Raw genomic sequence first — 16,095 nt, 5'->3', positions numbered from 1 at the left:
GTTTCTCCTTCCCCTGGCTGGATCCCTGCTGTGGCTCAGTAGTAAGTCAGATTGGAATTACTTCTTAGACCAAGTCCCAGCAGATCCCGGCCTAGGTGACATTTCGTGTATAGCCGATCTAATTTTATCTCAGGCCCTTAAGCCAGGCATCACCTTACAGCAGCTTAACGGGGACCAATGAGGCTAGTGACACCTGGTGTGGCAGGAGCTGATTCCCTTCAGCTCATCCATGGGGGGGCGGGGGGCAAGCAGATCCTCACCTGACCCAGGTGCCAGTTGGAAGCAGCACCCTACCTTGGCTGGGTGTGCAGCTCCACGTCCACAGGGCAGAGATAAGCTCACTGATGTCAAAGGAAGAATTGTGAAATGGGGACACTCTGGTGGACTTTGATGTCTGTCTGAACAGCAGCTGATCACCCTCTGTCCACTGGCTTGCATCTGGCACTTTTCATGCCTGGAGCCCTCTCAGAAAGGGCACCCTTGGGCTGGGGATGTGGCTCAAGCGGTAGCACGCTCGCCTGGCATGCGTGCGGCCCGGGTTCGATCCTTAGCACCATATACAAACAAAGATGTTGTGTCCGCTGAAAACTAGAAAATAAATATATATATATATATAAAAAAAAGAAAGAAAGGGCACCCTCCCCGCCCCTTGGCCCCCCTGGCCCCCCTGTGAGCGTTACGGCTAACTGGGATCTCCCTCGACCTCCAGAACTCTGGGGACTGGAGTGGTCCAGGAAAAGAAGTGCTAGCCCTGGGCTCACATTCCAACCCCCTCCCTCCCAGCCCTGTGCCCTTGATGTGCACTTCACCTCCCAGGACCTCAGTGAAAATACAGGGCTTGAACAATTGCCTCACTGGTTTAACAGAATTTCCAGGAATGTCTAGAGATTAGAGCAGCCCTTGGGTGAGAGGGCGTGGTGCGTGGGAGGGACCTAGTCTATGATCCCTGAATCTGGAGCCAGCCCCGGGGTGAACAGGGAGAGTAGAGGGGCCCTGTGTGACTGAGGGGAGTAGAGGACCTAGTGTCACTGAGAGGGGAGTAGAGGGGCCTAGTGTGAGCTGAGCGTGCTCGATGGAGGCGCGTCGTGGAATTTTATCTACTTTGAGATATATATGTTTGAACATTTTCCATGAACAAAAGCTCGATGGGGTTTTGTTGTTTGTTTTTAATTTTTAAAAAGTATTCCTCGTGGGCAGACCACGGCTCAGTGGTAGAGCTCTTGCCTGGCACGCACCAGGCTCTGGTGCCATCATCAGTACTGCACAAAAAGAGAAAAAATAGTCCTTGTGAGGGTGTAAACTTTAGCTGAGTCTAAACCAGAATTAGTCACACTTGAGTCTCATGGTACCAAGCTGCTCTTCAGATTCCCAGTAGGGAAGAGGCTCTCCCCGGTAGACAGGCAGCCCATGCTCCACCCAGTCCCACTCATCACTTGTCCCCCTCAGGTGCACGCCTCCCGCAGCAACAACATGTGTATCGTGGGAGGATTCACGCAGATGATTCGAGAGGGAGGGGCCAAGTCACTCTGGCGGGGCAATGGCATCAATGTCCTCAAAATTGCCCCTGAGTCGGCCATCAAATTCATGGCCTACGAGCAGGTAAGGGCCCGGTCAGTGAGCATCTGCATAGGGACTAGGTTCCCTAGTCTATGATCCCTGAATCTGGAGCCAGTCATTGTACCCAGGGCACAGCAAGGGGTGGCAGGAGATCTGGGCCTGGCTCTGCTGCCAGTTCACTTTGGGCCAGTTTCTTCCATTTCTGGGCAGCTTAAAATGGGTCAGGGCCACCAGTCTCAGGCACATCTGAACAGCTCTGTGGGGAAGGGTTGGGGGAGCAGCAGGAGCTGTGCTCTCTGGGTACATTGGTTTGTTTTCTCCCTATTCTAGATCAAGCGTCTTGTTGGCAGCGACCAGGAAACGCTAAGAATCCATGAGAGGCTTGTGGCGGGTTCCTTGGCCGGGGCCATTGCCCAGAGCAGCATCTACCCTATGGAGGTAAGAGGACGCCTGGACGGGGGCGTGTCGTAGTTCACATGGTGTGGGGACAGGAGGGTCGTGCTCATGCCCCACCACTCCTGTTGCAGGTTCTAAAGACCCGGATGGCCCTGAGGAAGACAGGCCAGTACTCGGGCATGCTGGACTGTGCCAGGAGGATCCTGGCCAGAGAGGGGGTGGCTGCCTTCTACAAAGGCTATGTCCCCAACATGCTGGGGATCATCCCCTATGCGGGCATCGACCTAGCCGTCTATGAGGTAAGGCCCTAGAGGGCTCCCGTCCCAGGAGCAGGCAAAAGGTTCCACTCCTGCCTCCGACCCATGCCCTCCCCTGCTGTCTCCCTGGTGGACCCCAGGGCGGTTAGGACAGGAGGCAGTCTCACCTCTTTACTCCTGTCACCCTGCCAGCGGCTGTGCCTCAGCGGCTCACAGGCTGAGGACACTGCAGCGGGGGCTGTGTGGGGAAGGGTCTCCCTCTGCCTCATCCCTGCTTTGTCCCAGCCAGAATCCATAGTGAAAGAAGGGTCAGGCTGGCCAGGAACTTGGCCAGGCCCAGGCCACACAGCCCTGTGGATCCTGCGTGATAGGAACATCTCGGTGTGGGTCCAGTGACTGCCCCACAGTTGACTCCACGCCAGCTGTCTCCAGGCTCAATCCGTTCCTCCCTCCACAGACGCTCAAGAATGCCTGGCTGCAGCGCTACGCGGTGAACAGCGCAGACCCCGGCGTGTTCGTGCTCCTGGCCTGCGGCACCATATCCAGCACCTGTGGCCAGCTGGCCAGCTACCCACTGGCCCTGGTCAGGACTCGGATGCAGGCACAAGGTAAGCCCAGTCCCAGACCAGTCCCCGTCTCCCAGGCAGGTTGGGAGGGCCAACAGAAGACAGCTGACTGTTGGCCTCTCTCTGCAGCCTCCATCGAGGGCGCTCCCGAGGTGACCATGAGCAGCCTTTTCAGACAGATCCTGAGGACCGAAGGGGCCTTTGGGCTGTATCGGGGACTAGCCCCCAACTTCATGAAGGTGATTCCAGCCGTGAGCATCAGCTACGTGGTGTACGAGAACCTTAAGATCACTCTGGGTGTGCAGTCACGGTGACCGAGGGCAGGTGGACTCGCTGACCCTGGCTGCAGCCAGGGTGTCCAGCCATCTCATTCTGTGAATGTGCCGACAACACTAAGCTGACTTAAGCCAAGCTGTGAAACCTGGCAGTGCGCAGGGAGGGGCGGGGAGACTGGCAGGCCTCGGCTTGTCCTGCTGACCTGCAGACCCTCGTGACCGTACCAGGGAGGGTCCCTGGGTTTCCTCAGGGTCCAGGGGTCAGCAGGACCTGGGCCCATGCGCCTAGGCACAGGACGTTTCCTGCAGCGCCTGCCACATAGCGAGCTTGGGGATAGCTTTGCTCTTCCATCTCGTCCCCACAGCCCGGCCCTGCCACTGGCCCACTGAGTGTTCCTGTGCCTGTTTTGCGTCCCTCCCCCTGATTCGCTGTGGTAGGAGTAGGGCCACCAGCCCACTCCCAGCCATGAGAGGTGACTGCCTGCCTCTCAGACCCACCTCCGACCTGCTGTGTCAGCACAGGGCGTGGCCCGGGAAGATGGGGGGTCCCGCTTGGGTTTCTGAGCTCTCACAGAGGGCGCCTGGGCGCACGCGCTGCCTGGTCTGCAGCGTGACTGGGGAGCTCGTGCTGGACCTGCAGTCCCCTGGCTTCGGTGCCTTGGTCTTGTGCTCTGAGCTGGCCCAGACTGTCAGGACTGGCACCAAAACCGAACTCCTCGTCCCCACTCTGTGGCATAAGGGCAGTGCCCGGTCATGTTTTATTGCCAAGAGCAGAGTTTCTGCCCCGTATCCGCCCTGCTGAGGGATGGGCGGAAGGCCCTGGTCCTGTGCTGCTGGGGAGGGTCTTGGAGAGGCAGCTTGGGCAGTGCCCTGTTCCTTGCTCCCCAAGGAAGATGGGGAGTGGGTGGCTGGACTGCACGAGGTCTGCTGACCCCCCAGGGATTCGTGTCCATCCCAGCGGGGGTGAGGTGGGACCAGCTCACATTCCACTGATGCGACACAGCACACTGCTTGGAGCCTATTTATTTTGTATTTATTTGAACAGAGTTATGTCCTATTTTTATAGATTTGTTTAATTAATAGCTCATCATTTTCAAGTTCATTTTTTATTCATATTTATGTTCCTGGTTGATTGTACCTTTCCATCTCCACCTGGTGGGGGTGGGGGAGAAGAGGGAAGGGCCTCGGGAGTGACCCTTCCTGGGCCCACAGCAGCATCCTGTCTGGTCTGTCCAAAGAAGTTCCTCTCAGGACTGGAGACAGGAAGACGAGGGGAGAAGCCCCGACTATGGAGAATGCATCCCTTAGCGCGTCTGGCAGCTTGTCCCCAGGAGGCCTGAGACCTGGAGGGGGAGGGGCAGGTGAAAAATCCCGGCCATGGGTGGGTGACAGTCCCAATCTTGCCTGGACAGGGAGGAGTTCTTTATTTCATCCTTTTTGAATGACAGGGTAGTGAGATGCCGCTCATCTTGAGCTTGTGACAAGGGGGTAGGGCTGGAGGACAGGGTGGCCATTTCCCCACCCCAGCCCAGAAGTGGGACCCTCCCTCGAAGCCCACAGCTGCCCTTGCTTGGTAATGCTGGTCAGCTGGCCACTTGACATTTGCACCTCCATTCCCCAGAATGGCTTGATGAGGACAATTTAAATAGGATGCAAAGATCAATGCAAAAATTGTCATATATAAATATATAGTTATAACTGGAATTTGTCAAAAAGCAGATTAAAGAATTGGAAGTTGTCATTCAAACAGCCTTCTAATAAAGTTGTTTCAAAGCTGCTGACGGAGCCGGGTTTTTCTTGACTTCCTTGCCTCCCTCGACCTTTCATGCTGATCCAAGCCAGTGACCCTCTGAGAACTCGAGTCTGGTTCATGTCACTACAGGGAGGGTCACATGTTAGAAACTGAATCCTTTCATTTCCCACCCAGGGCCTGGGCTGCTTCCCCTCTTGGCTTCGTGGAAACACTCCCTTTTAATGTGGTTTTTGATTTGGGGTGTTCTGAGGAGGCACCAGTGCTCGGTTACCTCTTCTGGGGCTCTTTCCTCAGTGCTCTCCTGCTTAGCCATCTCGGACGGTGTCACTCCCTCCTGCTTGGAGTGCCATCTACGCGTGGCCTCCAGACACCACCAGCCTCCCGGGTGGCTCGGCCCTCTTTCCAGCTTTCAGCTGCTGGAGGGCCTGGAGGGCCGAGCAGTCTCAGGCCTCTCCTTACCCATCTGGTCGCTGTCACTCATCTTGCTGGAGATGACTTTCAGTAGCTGTGCTCAGGTGATCCCCGTTTTATACATGAGCCAGCTCCAGGTTCACCCATCCAGCTATGAACTCAGCCTCAGCTGACGGTCATCTCGAGCGTCTCATGTCCAGGGCAGGCTCCTTCCCAGCTCTTCTTCTTCCAAACCTGCCTGTCTTCATCTCAGCAAGCACACTCCCTTCCTCCAGTGACTTCAGTCCCATCAATCAACAAATCCTGTCAGTGATACCTTCAAGTATATCTGGAGTCTGACCTCACAGTGTCTACCGCTGCTTGTGGTCAGAGGCAATGTCATTTCTTACCTGGGCCATTGCCAAAGTTCCTAAACTTGTCTCCCAGGCTTCCCTCCACTCTCCAATCCAAGCTGCGCTGGAGGGACCCTTGTACAACCTAGTCCTGGTTCATGTCACTCAACCCTCCATGAGGAGACAAGCCACCAGCTGGGAGAGACCCTGCAGTTTCTCATCCAACTGAGCATCTGTAACTCGGACTGGAAAATATGGCCCAGATAAAAATGGGCACTTCACAAAGGAAGGTGACTGGCCAAAGAGCCAGGAAGGGACTTAGTGCCATTCGTTGTCAGCAAATCCCAGGAGGAAGCCCTCTGTGCAAGTAGAATAACTAGTTAGTCCGAAGCACCCAAGTTGATGGAGAATCTGCAGCAACTAGAGCCTCCACTGATGGCAAGGTCAAGTGTGAAGCGTTTTAGGGAACTTCGTTTCCAGTAAAGTCAAACATTTTTCTTGTGACCCAGCTTTCCCCTAAGTAGTACCCTCTTTTCCCCAAAACCCTGTGTCTGGCTGACAGCAGGTTCATTCATAGCAACCAGAAACTGGGAGCCGCAAACGCCCTGCAGCAGACCTCTGTCTGCGTCCATTGAGGGACGCCACTGGGCAGTACATGGGAATGAATTGCAGAAACTACAGGCGACAACAGGATGAACCTTACAGCACCGAGAATCCAGACCCCCGAGCAAGAGTGCTAGGCCCTGAGCGCCCCTGGGTCGTCTCCAGGGTGGTGGCTGCCTTGGAGGGAGAGGTCGTGGCGTGGGGGAGAAGTGTCTCCCTTCTCACCTGTATATAAAAGTACCCTTTGTGGCTTCCAGGGTCTCTGGCATCTGCCCGCCCCGACCAGAGGTGGGCTTACCTGCACAGAGGCGGCCTGGGCGGTCCCCAAAGCCCTGGTGTGCTGGGAAAATGGCCTTTCTCAAATCAGCGTTCACTTTCTTTCTGCAAAACTGGGGTTGAACCCGAGCCTCGCGTGTGCTCGGGGTGCTCTGTCACTGACTCCATCTGGCCCTTTTTATTTTATTTGGTGACAGTCTGAGTTACTGAGGCTGGCCTTACACAAGGACTCCAAAGTGCTTCAAGTTTCAGGCCCCTCAAAACCTCTCTTGGGCTACTGAGAAATGTGCTTGTCTTCAGCAGGTGGCGCACACGAGGCTCCATGAGGTGTTCATTAAGTGACTGTCCACGGCGTTCTGATGGCCCTGGACATCAGAGGCCAGGCAGGACTGCTAGGGGAGGGGACCCACAGCTCAGGGACTGGCTCTGGGCATGGATGAATAGTGTCCCCCTAAAATTTGTGTCTCCCCCAGAACCTCAGAAGATAGCCTTACTTGGAAACAGGATCACTGCAGATACAGTCAGTTTAGGGTGAGTTCATTCTGGATTAGGAGGGCCCCTAAATCCAGTGATCAGTGGCCTTCAAGAAGAGGGAATGTAGGACACAGACCCATGGAGGAGAGACTGGCCTGGGAGGCTGGAGGGGTGTGTCCATGAGCCAAGGACACCAGGGCATGGCTGCAGCGGCCAACATTGGCTTCCTGTGCCTGATACCAAGGTGATAGGCCTTGGTCATACCCCAGCTCTCGGGTCTTGGCAAACTCCTGTCCAGCCTCCCACCTGCCCCCACTCATCCATCCTCAACCCCCTGCACTAGAGGCCAGGGCTCCTCAGCACTGAGGCCAACTCTGGGGACACTACCAGGTGGTTGATGCACGTAGCCTGCTCAGGCCAGCCTCCCTGCAGCAAGCTCCTCGGTCCCTTTGTCCTGTCTGAGCTCCTGTCACCTCACAAGGCCTTCACACCCACCCTACCTAGGATTTGGCTCTCCGTCCCTTTCATCGCTTGGGCTCTTAGCTGCTCTCTCCTCCCGGGCCGAGGGTCTCTGCGGGCCGCATTCTCTGCTGTTCTCAGTGCCCTGAGCCTCTAGGCTAGCTTTCCATGGTAAACTTCAGTTTGCTCATTAGCAAGATGGGCACAGAACCTTCCTTACAGCGCTGAGGGGGGAGGGCTGTCCAGCTTCATAGGAAGGATCAAAGTTAAGCTGAGCTTCAGACCAGCGTATGGCCCCAGCCCTGCTCTCCAGGGAGGCTGGCTGCCGGCTGCCCACAATCCAGACCTCACTGGTCTGAGCGGGTTGGAATGTAGGGGAAGGGTGGGAAGAGGAGGAGCTGGGGTTGGGGCCCAGCTGCCCAGAGTGGACCTTGGCCCCTGCCCCCAAGCACCAACTAGCCCAGAGTGGCAGGTGCTGGTGGCTGGAGAGGTCACCCGGGCTAGGTGGGGGGCCACTGCAGGTAGAGCAGGAGTAAACTGAGCCAGAGACGACGGCCCCAGGTTAACCACCGCCTCCTGCTCTTGGCTTCTTGATATAGGCTGGCCAGGAGAGCAGAGGCCAAGGAGGGAGTGCTCTTGGTCATTTGCTATCACGCATCAGGCAGCCCTTGGCCCCGAGGGGCCATCATCTCTGAACAGCCAAGGGGGAGAGGAAGCTGGCTCAGCCTTAACCCTCATCCTCCAGGTGAGGACAGGCGCCAAGCCCGCTGGCCCATTCTCTTGACTCCACCTGGCTTAGAGCATTTGTGTTAGTGTCTCACGGTGGCAGCTGCTACAAACTCAGGGACAGGTGTAGTCTCTCACAGTTCTGGAAAAAGCCCAAGAAGTCACGTGAGTTTCACCGACTGAAATACAAGGGTCACAGGCTGGGTTTCTTCTGGAGGCTCTGGAGCTGGGCGTGGGGTCCAGTTCCCTGCCCCTTCCTGCTTTTGGAGGTTTCTGTGTTCCTTTTGACCCATTCCTGCCCCTCCAGCTGCTGTGCTACTGCCACCCCATCTCTCCTGCATCAAGTCACCCCACCCCCTCCCTTGTCTGGGGACACTTGTGATTATATTCAGGGCCCATCTGGATGATCTCCCCATCTCTGAAGGCATTTTAATCACATTACAAACCCCCTTCCCTGCAGAAAGTATGACACAGGGAGTAGGGAGTGGATGTATTCGGGCCACACTGTCCCCCCTCACACACACCACTGTCAGCATCCTTCCTGTTGGACTGGTTAAATGCAGTAAGAAATAGCTGCAAAACTATACTGCCATGTGCTGGGGATGTGGCCCAAGCAGTAGCGCGCTCGCCTGGCATGCATGCGGCCTGGGTTCGATCCTCAGCACCACATACAAAGATGTTGTGTCTGCGGAAAACTAAAAAATAAATATTAAAAAAATCCTCTCTCTCTTAAAAAAAACAACAACAACAAAAAAAAAAAAACTATACTGCCATTAGAATTGGTGGGGACAGCCACCTCCTGGAATATATTTGAAATCTAGAGACTTCAGCACAGGGCCAGGTGTGGTTCAGCGGGACAGCGCTGGCCCAGTGTGAGCGAGACCCTGGGTTCCATCCCCAGCACCAGGAAAAAAAAAGGTCACAGAAACTGATGCCAGCAGATCTGGGTCTCCCTGCTGCCTCTGCCCCTTAATTAACTGTACCACACAAAGCAAATGACTTCATCCTCTGGTGCCTCAGTTTCCTTATATGTAAAATGGGCATGTTAGATCCAATCTCAGGGATCTTTTAGGATTAAATGAAGTAACACCTGGAAAGCATTTGAAACAGTGGGTTGCCACAAAATAGGCCTCATTGACTGCTGCATGTATATACTTAATATACAGTAGGTGTGTGTTTGTGTGCAGGACATGTGAGCTACATAAAGAATAATCTAGCCGGCACAGTGGCGCACACCTGTTAATCCCAGCGACTCGGAAGGCAGAGGCAGGAGGATCGAGAGTTCAAAGCCCGCCTCAGCAATTTAGTGAGGCACTAAGCAACTCACTGAGACCCCGTCTCTAATAAAATACAAAATAGGGCTGGGGATGTGGCTCAGTGGTCAAGTGCCCCTGAGTTCAATCCCCAGTACCCTGCCCCCGCAAAAAAATTAATAATAATCCAGAAAATTGTATATCCCAAAATGTCAAAAGTGGCTAGGTGGACTGTGAATATTTTGCATCAACTTTTTATCAACCATTTCTATTTCTTTACAATAAACATTATTTGCATAATCAAATGAAAACAAGCAAACCAGAATTCTCATGGGCTTGCGTCCCCAGGGATTCCCTGGCTCCCAGGGAGAAGGGATCTTGTGTTCTCACTTCCTGCTGCTCTTGACCCGGAGCTCTGGAATCCAGCCAGAAATACAGTGGGAAATGTGTTCTTCTGAGGCAGAAGTGCACCCACCAGCTATTGAATGCCCTCATGTGTCATCTTCCAAACACCCCCCAGCCCTGACCTCACCAACACCAAGGAGGTTTACTCATGCATTTCACAGGAGGGAAGGGGCTTGTCCAAAGTCAGCCAGCAGTGGCAAGGTCCCAACTCAGGCCTATGCCACTAAAGGACATGTGCCAGGCGCAGTGATACCATCGGCCTGGGAGGCTGAGGCAGGAGGATTGCGAGTTCAAAGCCAGCCTCAGCAATGGTGAAGTGCTAAGCAACTCAGACCCTGCCTCCAAATAAAATACAGAATAGGGCTGGGGATGTGGCTCAGTGGTCAAGTGCCCCTGAGTTCAATCCCCAGTAGGCCCCCCAAAAGGACAAGAGACGTGACCTGAGCATGTAAAATATGGAGTAAGAGTTCCTGACTTGAGGACTTTTATCTTGGAGATGTGTTTTTTTTCCTACTTGCTCATCTTCAGAGCCTGGGCAAATAGAGTCCCTGACCAATGAAGGTTGCCCAGGGAGTGGACCCAGAATTGGCCACCAGGGGCAGCCCCGGTCCTGTTTCCTGCAGGTGCTGCAGACTCTAGCGCTCTCTGGTGGCCACAGGAAAAACTCCAAGAAAACTACCAAGCCGCATTTATAAAAGGTCCCCTCTGGTGTGTGAGGCAGGTGTTACTGCGGTAAGATGCTGGGCCCTGGTGGTGCCCTGTGGTGGCCGTGGGCTGACCAGCCATTCTCTAATGCCAGTCACAGGGAACCAGGGATCGGATCTGACTAGCACAGTTGGAACACCACAGATGCCAGCACCTCCCCACCCAGAGCGGGGGTGGGGGGTGGTAGAAAAGCCCCCAGGAGCCACTGCTTCCCAGCATGGCCCCCCACTAACCCAACTGGGCTGCTTTCCACGCAACGGGAAGATGAGAGAAAATGTGATTTCCAAGTCTTGGAGACGGACAGAGGCACTGTCTGGCAGCCAGGGCTTGGTGTGCACGAGAAGAGAAGTGAGAGCAGGGCGCACAGCAGGGACACTCCCGTGGCCACGGTGTCGTGGACACTAGGTGGACAGCTTATCACAGCAGGGCACACCAGACGCCCCCTTTGGGAGAGTTTGGGACTGACAGAGGCCAATCAGCCTCCTGGTGCCAGAGATGTACCAGGGGACAATCTTGGACAGGATCTGAAAGGGGCAGAAATAGCCTGTCTGAAGAGAAGGGAAGTGAGGGGTGGGGGACGATGGGGGGACGCAGAGGGAGGCGTAGCCAGGCCGGCCTGGCTCTGGGCTGGCGCCTCTCCCTCCTCCTGCAGCCTGCGGGCCTGGCACTCAATGCCCCAAGGGGGCAGGGGCAGGGGCGGGGCGAGTGGCCTGTGGTGTGTCCCAAAAGGGAGTACTGGGTGGCCCTGAAGGGCAAGAGAGTGACACGTGCTGACAAGGAGACCCAGGATGCCTGCAGCAGCCCGCCAGGGAAACAGGGCCAGGCTCCAGGGCGGCTCCCGCCTGGCCGAGCGCTCGGCACACCGCCACCTCCTGTGATTTCAGTGATCATGAGCAACATGCTATTTTTGTTCTAAAAATACTAATAAAGCAAAACCTTAAGACTTTGCCAAGAGGGTCTGGGGGCTGCCCAGTCCACCCTCATCAGAGGGCCCAGAGTTCAGCTCCCTGGCCACCCTCTGGAGGCCCCCTCGGCAGGCCACGCCTCTCAATGGCACCTGGGGAGCAGGAACCCCACCGGGTGCTCTGCTCAGGGTGGGACCCTCCACAATCCCACCCTTGCTCTGGAAGACACTGGCTACAGACCCTGCCCCAGCCTACAGCTGACGGCCAGAGGGGTCACCTCTAAAGTGCGCCTCTGAGGACCACGTTTGAACCACCAGGTCATCTGGACCTGAACCCTGCTCTGAGCTGGCCTCCTGCTGTGTGCCCCACTGATATCTTGTCAACTGAACACCCACAACTCTCTGGTGAGCAGGGCTACTGCACCCATTTCACAGATGAGGAACCGGAGGCTGGGGTCACTCCATGGCAGTGAGCCACCTGGCTCCCACCGACTGCAGACATTAGACCAACGGCAGTTACTGCTGTGGCTTGGCCCTGGCTCTGGCCACACGGACCTCAGGACACAACTACACAGGGGAGCAGCAAACTTTTTTTTTTTTATTGCAAACGTGCCAACAGTCCCAGGTAGCACCTGGGAAAGGTGGAACCTGGGGCCTAGGGAGGGGACTCTTCTGGACTGGCCTACGCCTGCATCCACAGTGGGAGCCAGGCTGACCCCACCCTCAGGATGTGGCCCCAGGACAGCCACAAAGAAACTCACCAGAAGGCTGAGGGCAAGAGGCCCAGAATGGAGTACTGGCCCCGGGGCCCGGTGGGAGCAGGAGGGAGGAGGAGGGGTGGGCTCTCCACAGCCTGTGACCCTCGGGTGTCATGGGGAGATCCAGCCCGGGCCCTGCCCAGTACCCAGGCCCTACGGGCATTCAGGAGTCCGAGGCTGGGGAGGCGGACACGGGTAGACACCCTCGCCACTCCCAGCACACACAGCTTCGCAGGGCCTGGCCAGGCCCCGGTTCCCAGCAGCTGGCCTCCTCTGCTGCTACCCTCTGCCAGGCGGGGCCACTCAGTGCACTGGGAGGGCCTCGGCAATGGCCTTCTCCACCCGCAGGTACCAGGGCTGGATGTGCGTGTGCCGCATCAGGTCATCAAAGGCCTCCAGACCCTCCATCACCCGCAGCACGCCGTACACTGCCTGGGGTGGGGACAACGGTCCTGAGGCCGGGCCAGATGGGCACAGCAGCCCCAGGGAGCACCCAAACCTGTCTGCTCCTCTGCCAGCTGTGTGCCCGGGGCCTGTCACATCCCCACTCAGACCTCGTGACCCACTGAAGGGTCAACTTTGCGCATAGGGCTTGAATGAGATGCACAGGATGGCTGTCGCCTACTCCTTATAGGCAGGAGTCCGCCTCCAGTCTCCCTGGGGAAAATGTCCTCCCGGCTCTCAGGGCCTGAGATTTGGGGAGGAGATCCCAGGACTCCACTCTAAGGCCCAGGCCACTCTGGCTGTTGACCTGCTTTGCTCTTCCTTGTTTTGGTGGCTGGGCTCGACCCCAGGTCTTGCGTGCCAGGCGCGGCTCCACCACAGGGCCAGCCCAGCCTTGCAGGACTGCTTCAGAGCTGCCACTGAAGCCAGGCAGTAAGACTTTGCCGGGTGGAAGCCTGGAGTCCCACCCAGACCTGCCCGAGGCTGACCAACCCCAGGGAAGGCAGGGTTGAGACGATGACGGGGACAGTCTCGGCCCTGATGCTGCCCTTGAGCCCCTGGATCCAGCCAGGCCTAAAACCCACCCCTCCCCCAGACTTGTCAGTTATGGGAACAGGACGGTTCCTTGTAGTCGGCTTTTCCCTTAGGCCACTCTGAGCTGGGTCTCTGCCCCTGAGCGGGGGCACGCAGCTGCCTCTGGGGTGGTCACAGCCATGGCCTGGGCTTTCCTTCCAGTCCCCCACCCCAAGGCCTCATCTGGGCACTGCCCGCCAGCACTACACCCACCAGGTCAGCGAGGTTGGGCGTCTGGCCCCCCATGAAGGGCCGGTCTCCGCCGACTGCTGCCACCCACTTGTCGGCCGCCTCGTAGAGGTCCTCCCTCACGTCGTCCCGGAGGTGGTGCCTGGCAGAAGCAGGGGGTCCCATCAGGAGGACGCTCCCTGGCCCAGGTGGAAGCGGGGCCTCCTCTGGGGAGTGGGAAGGCTGGGTGAGCAGGGCGGCCCCCACATGACGGGAGGCACCTGCAGAGATGTCCCAGATGGGGTAAGGGGCAGCGACTCACCCTGAGCACAGGAGCGGAGGAAGGCATGAGGCAGAGCCCTGGCTTCAGTCCCCAAGGGGATCAAGCGTGCTGGACCCGTCCTGCCTTGCCTCCAGTGGCCCCCCGTCCCGCCTTGCCTCCTCTGGGCCTCCATCCCACCTTGCCTCCTCTGGGCTCCATCCTGCCTGGCCTCCTCTGGGCCTCTGTCCTGCCTTGCCTCCTCTGGGCCCCATCTCCCACCACCCTCCCCAGGGGTTAACGGGACCAGCACACAGAGGGTCATGCCTCGGGGCACATGCACACGCCATCACCTGCTCTTGAGGCGCTTGCTGATGAGGTACATGGCGGCTGCACCCGCGTACTTGGCCATGGCACCCTCCAGGGCCCCGAACTTGCCCTCACGGACGATGTAGTCGAAGGAGGCCAGGGCCTCGGCAGGCGTGCGGTACACGTTAGGCGAGATGAGGTGCACCAGCCAGTCGTCCGCCCACTGCCGCCACTTCATCTCCTCCCTGCAGGCCCAGGAAGGACATCAGGGTGAGTGGACTTCCCAAGCCAGGGCCTGGAGTGCAGCAGCGGAAGGCTCCCCACAGCCTGCCCACACTCCCGGGGTGGTGGCCTCCCGCGCTCTCCCACACAGTCGGTGTGTCCTCACCACTACCCCAGGAGGCCCTGGTCCCACTCACGTCCTCGCCTCCTTGCCACCATACATGCGCTGGGCCTCCTTCTCGTCCAGCATGAGCCAGTACTTGTTGCAGAACTCGGTCACCTCCTTGCCCTGGTCATTCATAGACTTCATGGGTGGGTAATAGGTGATGACCTCTTCCAGGGGCTGCCTGTGAGAGAGAGCCACATTCTCACCAGCTCCTTCCTTCTCCTGTCCCCTGGCCAACCAACCCAGCCTCACCCAGCCCAGCTGGAGCCAGGACTGACCCATAAAGGCTCTTCACTCTCTTGAAGCAAAAAGGATTTGGGTTAGACACCAGGAGCATGTCCCTGACAGAGGTCTCAGGGGAGGATGACATTGGCCCATTCTGGAAATCTCAGCAGCAGCCCCACCCCCGCCTACCTGGGCTTCCCAGGGACTCCTTACCCAGACACCAAGTAGGTTTTGAGGGCACTGATAATGACAGAGGAATCGTTCAGTTGTTGCTGAAAGAGAAGAGGAGGTTTGGATCAAAGGTTCTGGCCGGCACCAGTAGGACCCACTGGCTCCTAAAAACACTGACACCAGAGCTGTGAGTGAACTGGTTGTGTGGGTCCTGAACCCTGTTTATCCATCCTCAAGGACTGGTCCCCAAAACCAATGCCCCCTGAGCTTGGCCCTCCCTTCCCTCAGGTCCTCATTCTGCCTCAGGGCAACCAAGTGTGGCTAATGGTGGGGGCAGGAGCCAGGGACCCCTGTGTCTAGGCCCAGCCATGCACCACAGGGCCAGAGTCAACCCAAGACAGAGCAAGGTGGGGAGTCCCCGAGGCTCACCAAGCTGTCTCCGTCCTGGGCCACCAAGATGGGCACCTTCCTGTATGAGGAGAATTTGATCTCAGTCCGGCGCACAGGGTTCACCTCCACCACCTCGTAAGGCAGGGCGTGGAAGTCCAGGAAGGCGCGGACTTTGCTGCAGAAGGGACATGTCTTATACTGGTACAGGGTCAGCTGCAGGCGGCTGGACAAGGAGAGCTGAGGGGGAGCAGAGGAGGGGCTTCTGAGGCCTGGCACCCCTGCCCAGGCCCCACCTGGGCAGACACCTTTCCCAGGGAGTCTTTTGAGTTGACCCTGAGAATACGGGGAGAACAGGGTGGCAGGCAGGGAAGGGGCTGCCATGGTGGGTGGCCCAGGTGTAGGCCGCCAGCTGGCAGGCCTCAGGGCAGGGCCAGCACCTGTGGAAGATCTGCTTAGAAGAACCCTCCAGTGTCTCTGCCCAACACAGTCCCAAAGGACAGTCCCAAGCTGTGCCTCTCTCCAGCGGCAGTGCACCAACCCCAGGGACCTCTGGGTGAGGGGACAGAGCTATTTGGTACCCAGGCCAGCACAACTCAGTTGGTCCATNGCCACTCAGCGTGCTGCGTGGCTTCCGAGCGGTGCGACAGCCTGCGATACGTGGTTAATCTCTTCTGCAGTGTGCACCCATTCGAAAGAGATTGAATCCTGACGACCGTCAAGGAAAGGGCCCCGGCTGCAGTGAAGGCCGCGGTAGGGGCCCGACCCGAGGTGGCGGCGATTCGAGCTCTTTCTGACCTCCCGAGTACACCTCTGCGGTAACCCGAACCATAAACTTTTCCAACCCAAAGCGGGGCCTAGGAAACCACGTGTCTCAGGCAGCCCACGCGCAGCACCGGCTGGCCGACCCGGAGGCCCCCGGGCAAGATGGGGCAGAGCAGGAGTCTGGGTTGCCGCGCCTCTCCGCCGGGCTCGCTCACCCAGGCTGAGCGCCCGAGCCTCCACCGCCTAGGCTTCTCGGAGGGCAGCCCTGGGAAGGCCCCACCTGGCGGCCCGGAGGG

At 57.5% G+C, this 16,095-nt stretch overlaps 2 protein-coding genes across 15 annotated transcripts in view; one reads left to right on the top strand and one right to left on the bottom strand.

Annotated features, from left to right (window-relative positions):
- Slc25a25 (solute carrier family 25 member 25) overlaps nt 1-4,829 on the top strand; it is a 35,124-nt gene extending 30,295 nt beyond the window's left edge. For all 12 annotated transcript variants that reach the window (XM_048812983.1, XM_015497535.2, XM_015497534.2 and 9 more), the window contains 5 exons: nt 1,447-1,599; nt 1,888-1,995; nt 2,085-2,252; nt 2,668-2,818; nt 2,906-4,829. In XM_048812983.1, the coding sequence (XP_048668940.1) occupies nt 1,447-1,599; nt 1,888-1,995; nt 2,085-2,252; nt 2,668-2,818; nt 2,906-3,090 (765 nt within the window). In that variant the 3' untranslated portion in view covers nt 3,091-4,829. The remainder of the gene's footprint in view (nt 1-1,446; nt 1,600-1,887; nt 1,996-2,084; nt 2,253-2,667; nt 2,819-2,905) is intronic.
- Nucleotides 4,830-11,930: 7,101 nt separating this feature from the next.
- Ptges2 (prostaglandin E synthase 2) lies at nt 11,931-16,073 on the bottom strand. 3 transcript variants are annotated; one of them, XM_048812977.1, is made up of 7 exons: nt 15,647-16,073; nt 15,077-15,297; nt 14,690-14,748; nt 14,283-14,432; nt 13,908-14,108; nt 13,341-13,458; nt 11,931-12,542 (listed from the first exon to the last, which is right to left on the bottom strand). In XM_048812977.1, exons 4-7 carry the CDS (start codon nt 14,393-14,395, stop codon nt 12,414-12,416), a joined length of 561 nt encoding a protein of 186 aa, XP_048668934.1. In that variant the 5' UTR covers nt 14,396-14,432; nt 14,690-14,748; nt 15,077-15,297; nt 15,647-16,073; the 3' UTR covers nt 11,931-12,413. The 3 variants fall into 3 exon arrangements, with proteins under 3 accessions (XP_048668934.1, XP_015353017.1, XP_015353016.1); XM_015497531.2 differs by lacking the exon at nt 15,647-16,073 and having other exon boundaries at nt 13,341-13,522; nt 15,077-15,572; XM_015497530.2 differs by lacking the exon at nt 15,647-16,073 and having other exon boundaries at nt 15,077-15,560.
- Between the last annotated feature and the right edge of the window lie 22 nt (nt 16,074-16,095).

Source organism: Marmota marmota, unplaced genomic scaffold (assembly GCF_001458135.2).
Source record: "Marmota marmota marmota unplaced genomic scaffold, marMar, whole genome shotgun sequence".
Lineage (NCBI taxonomy): Eukaryota > Metazoa > Chordata > Mammalia > Rodentia > Sciuridae > Marmota > Marmota marmota.
This window is presented reverse-complemented; position numbering and strand designations above follow the sequence as displayed.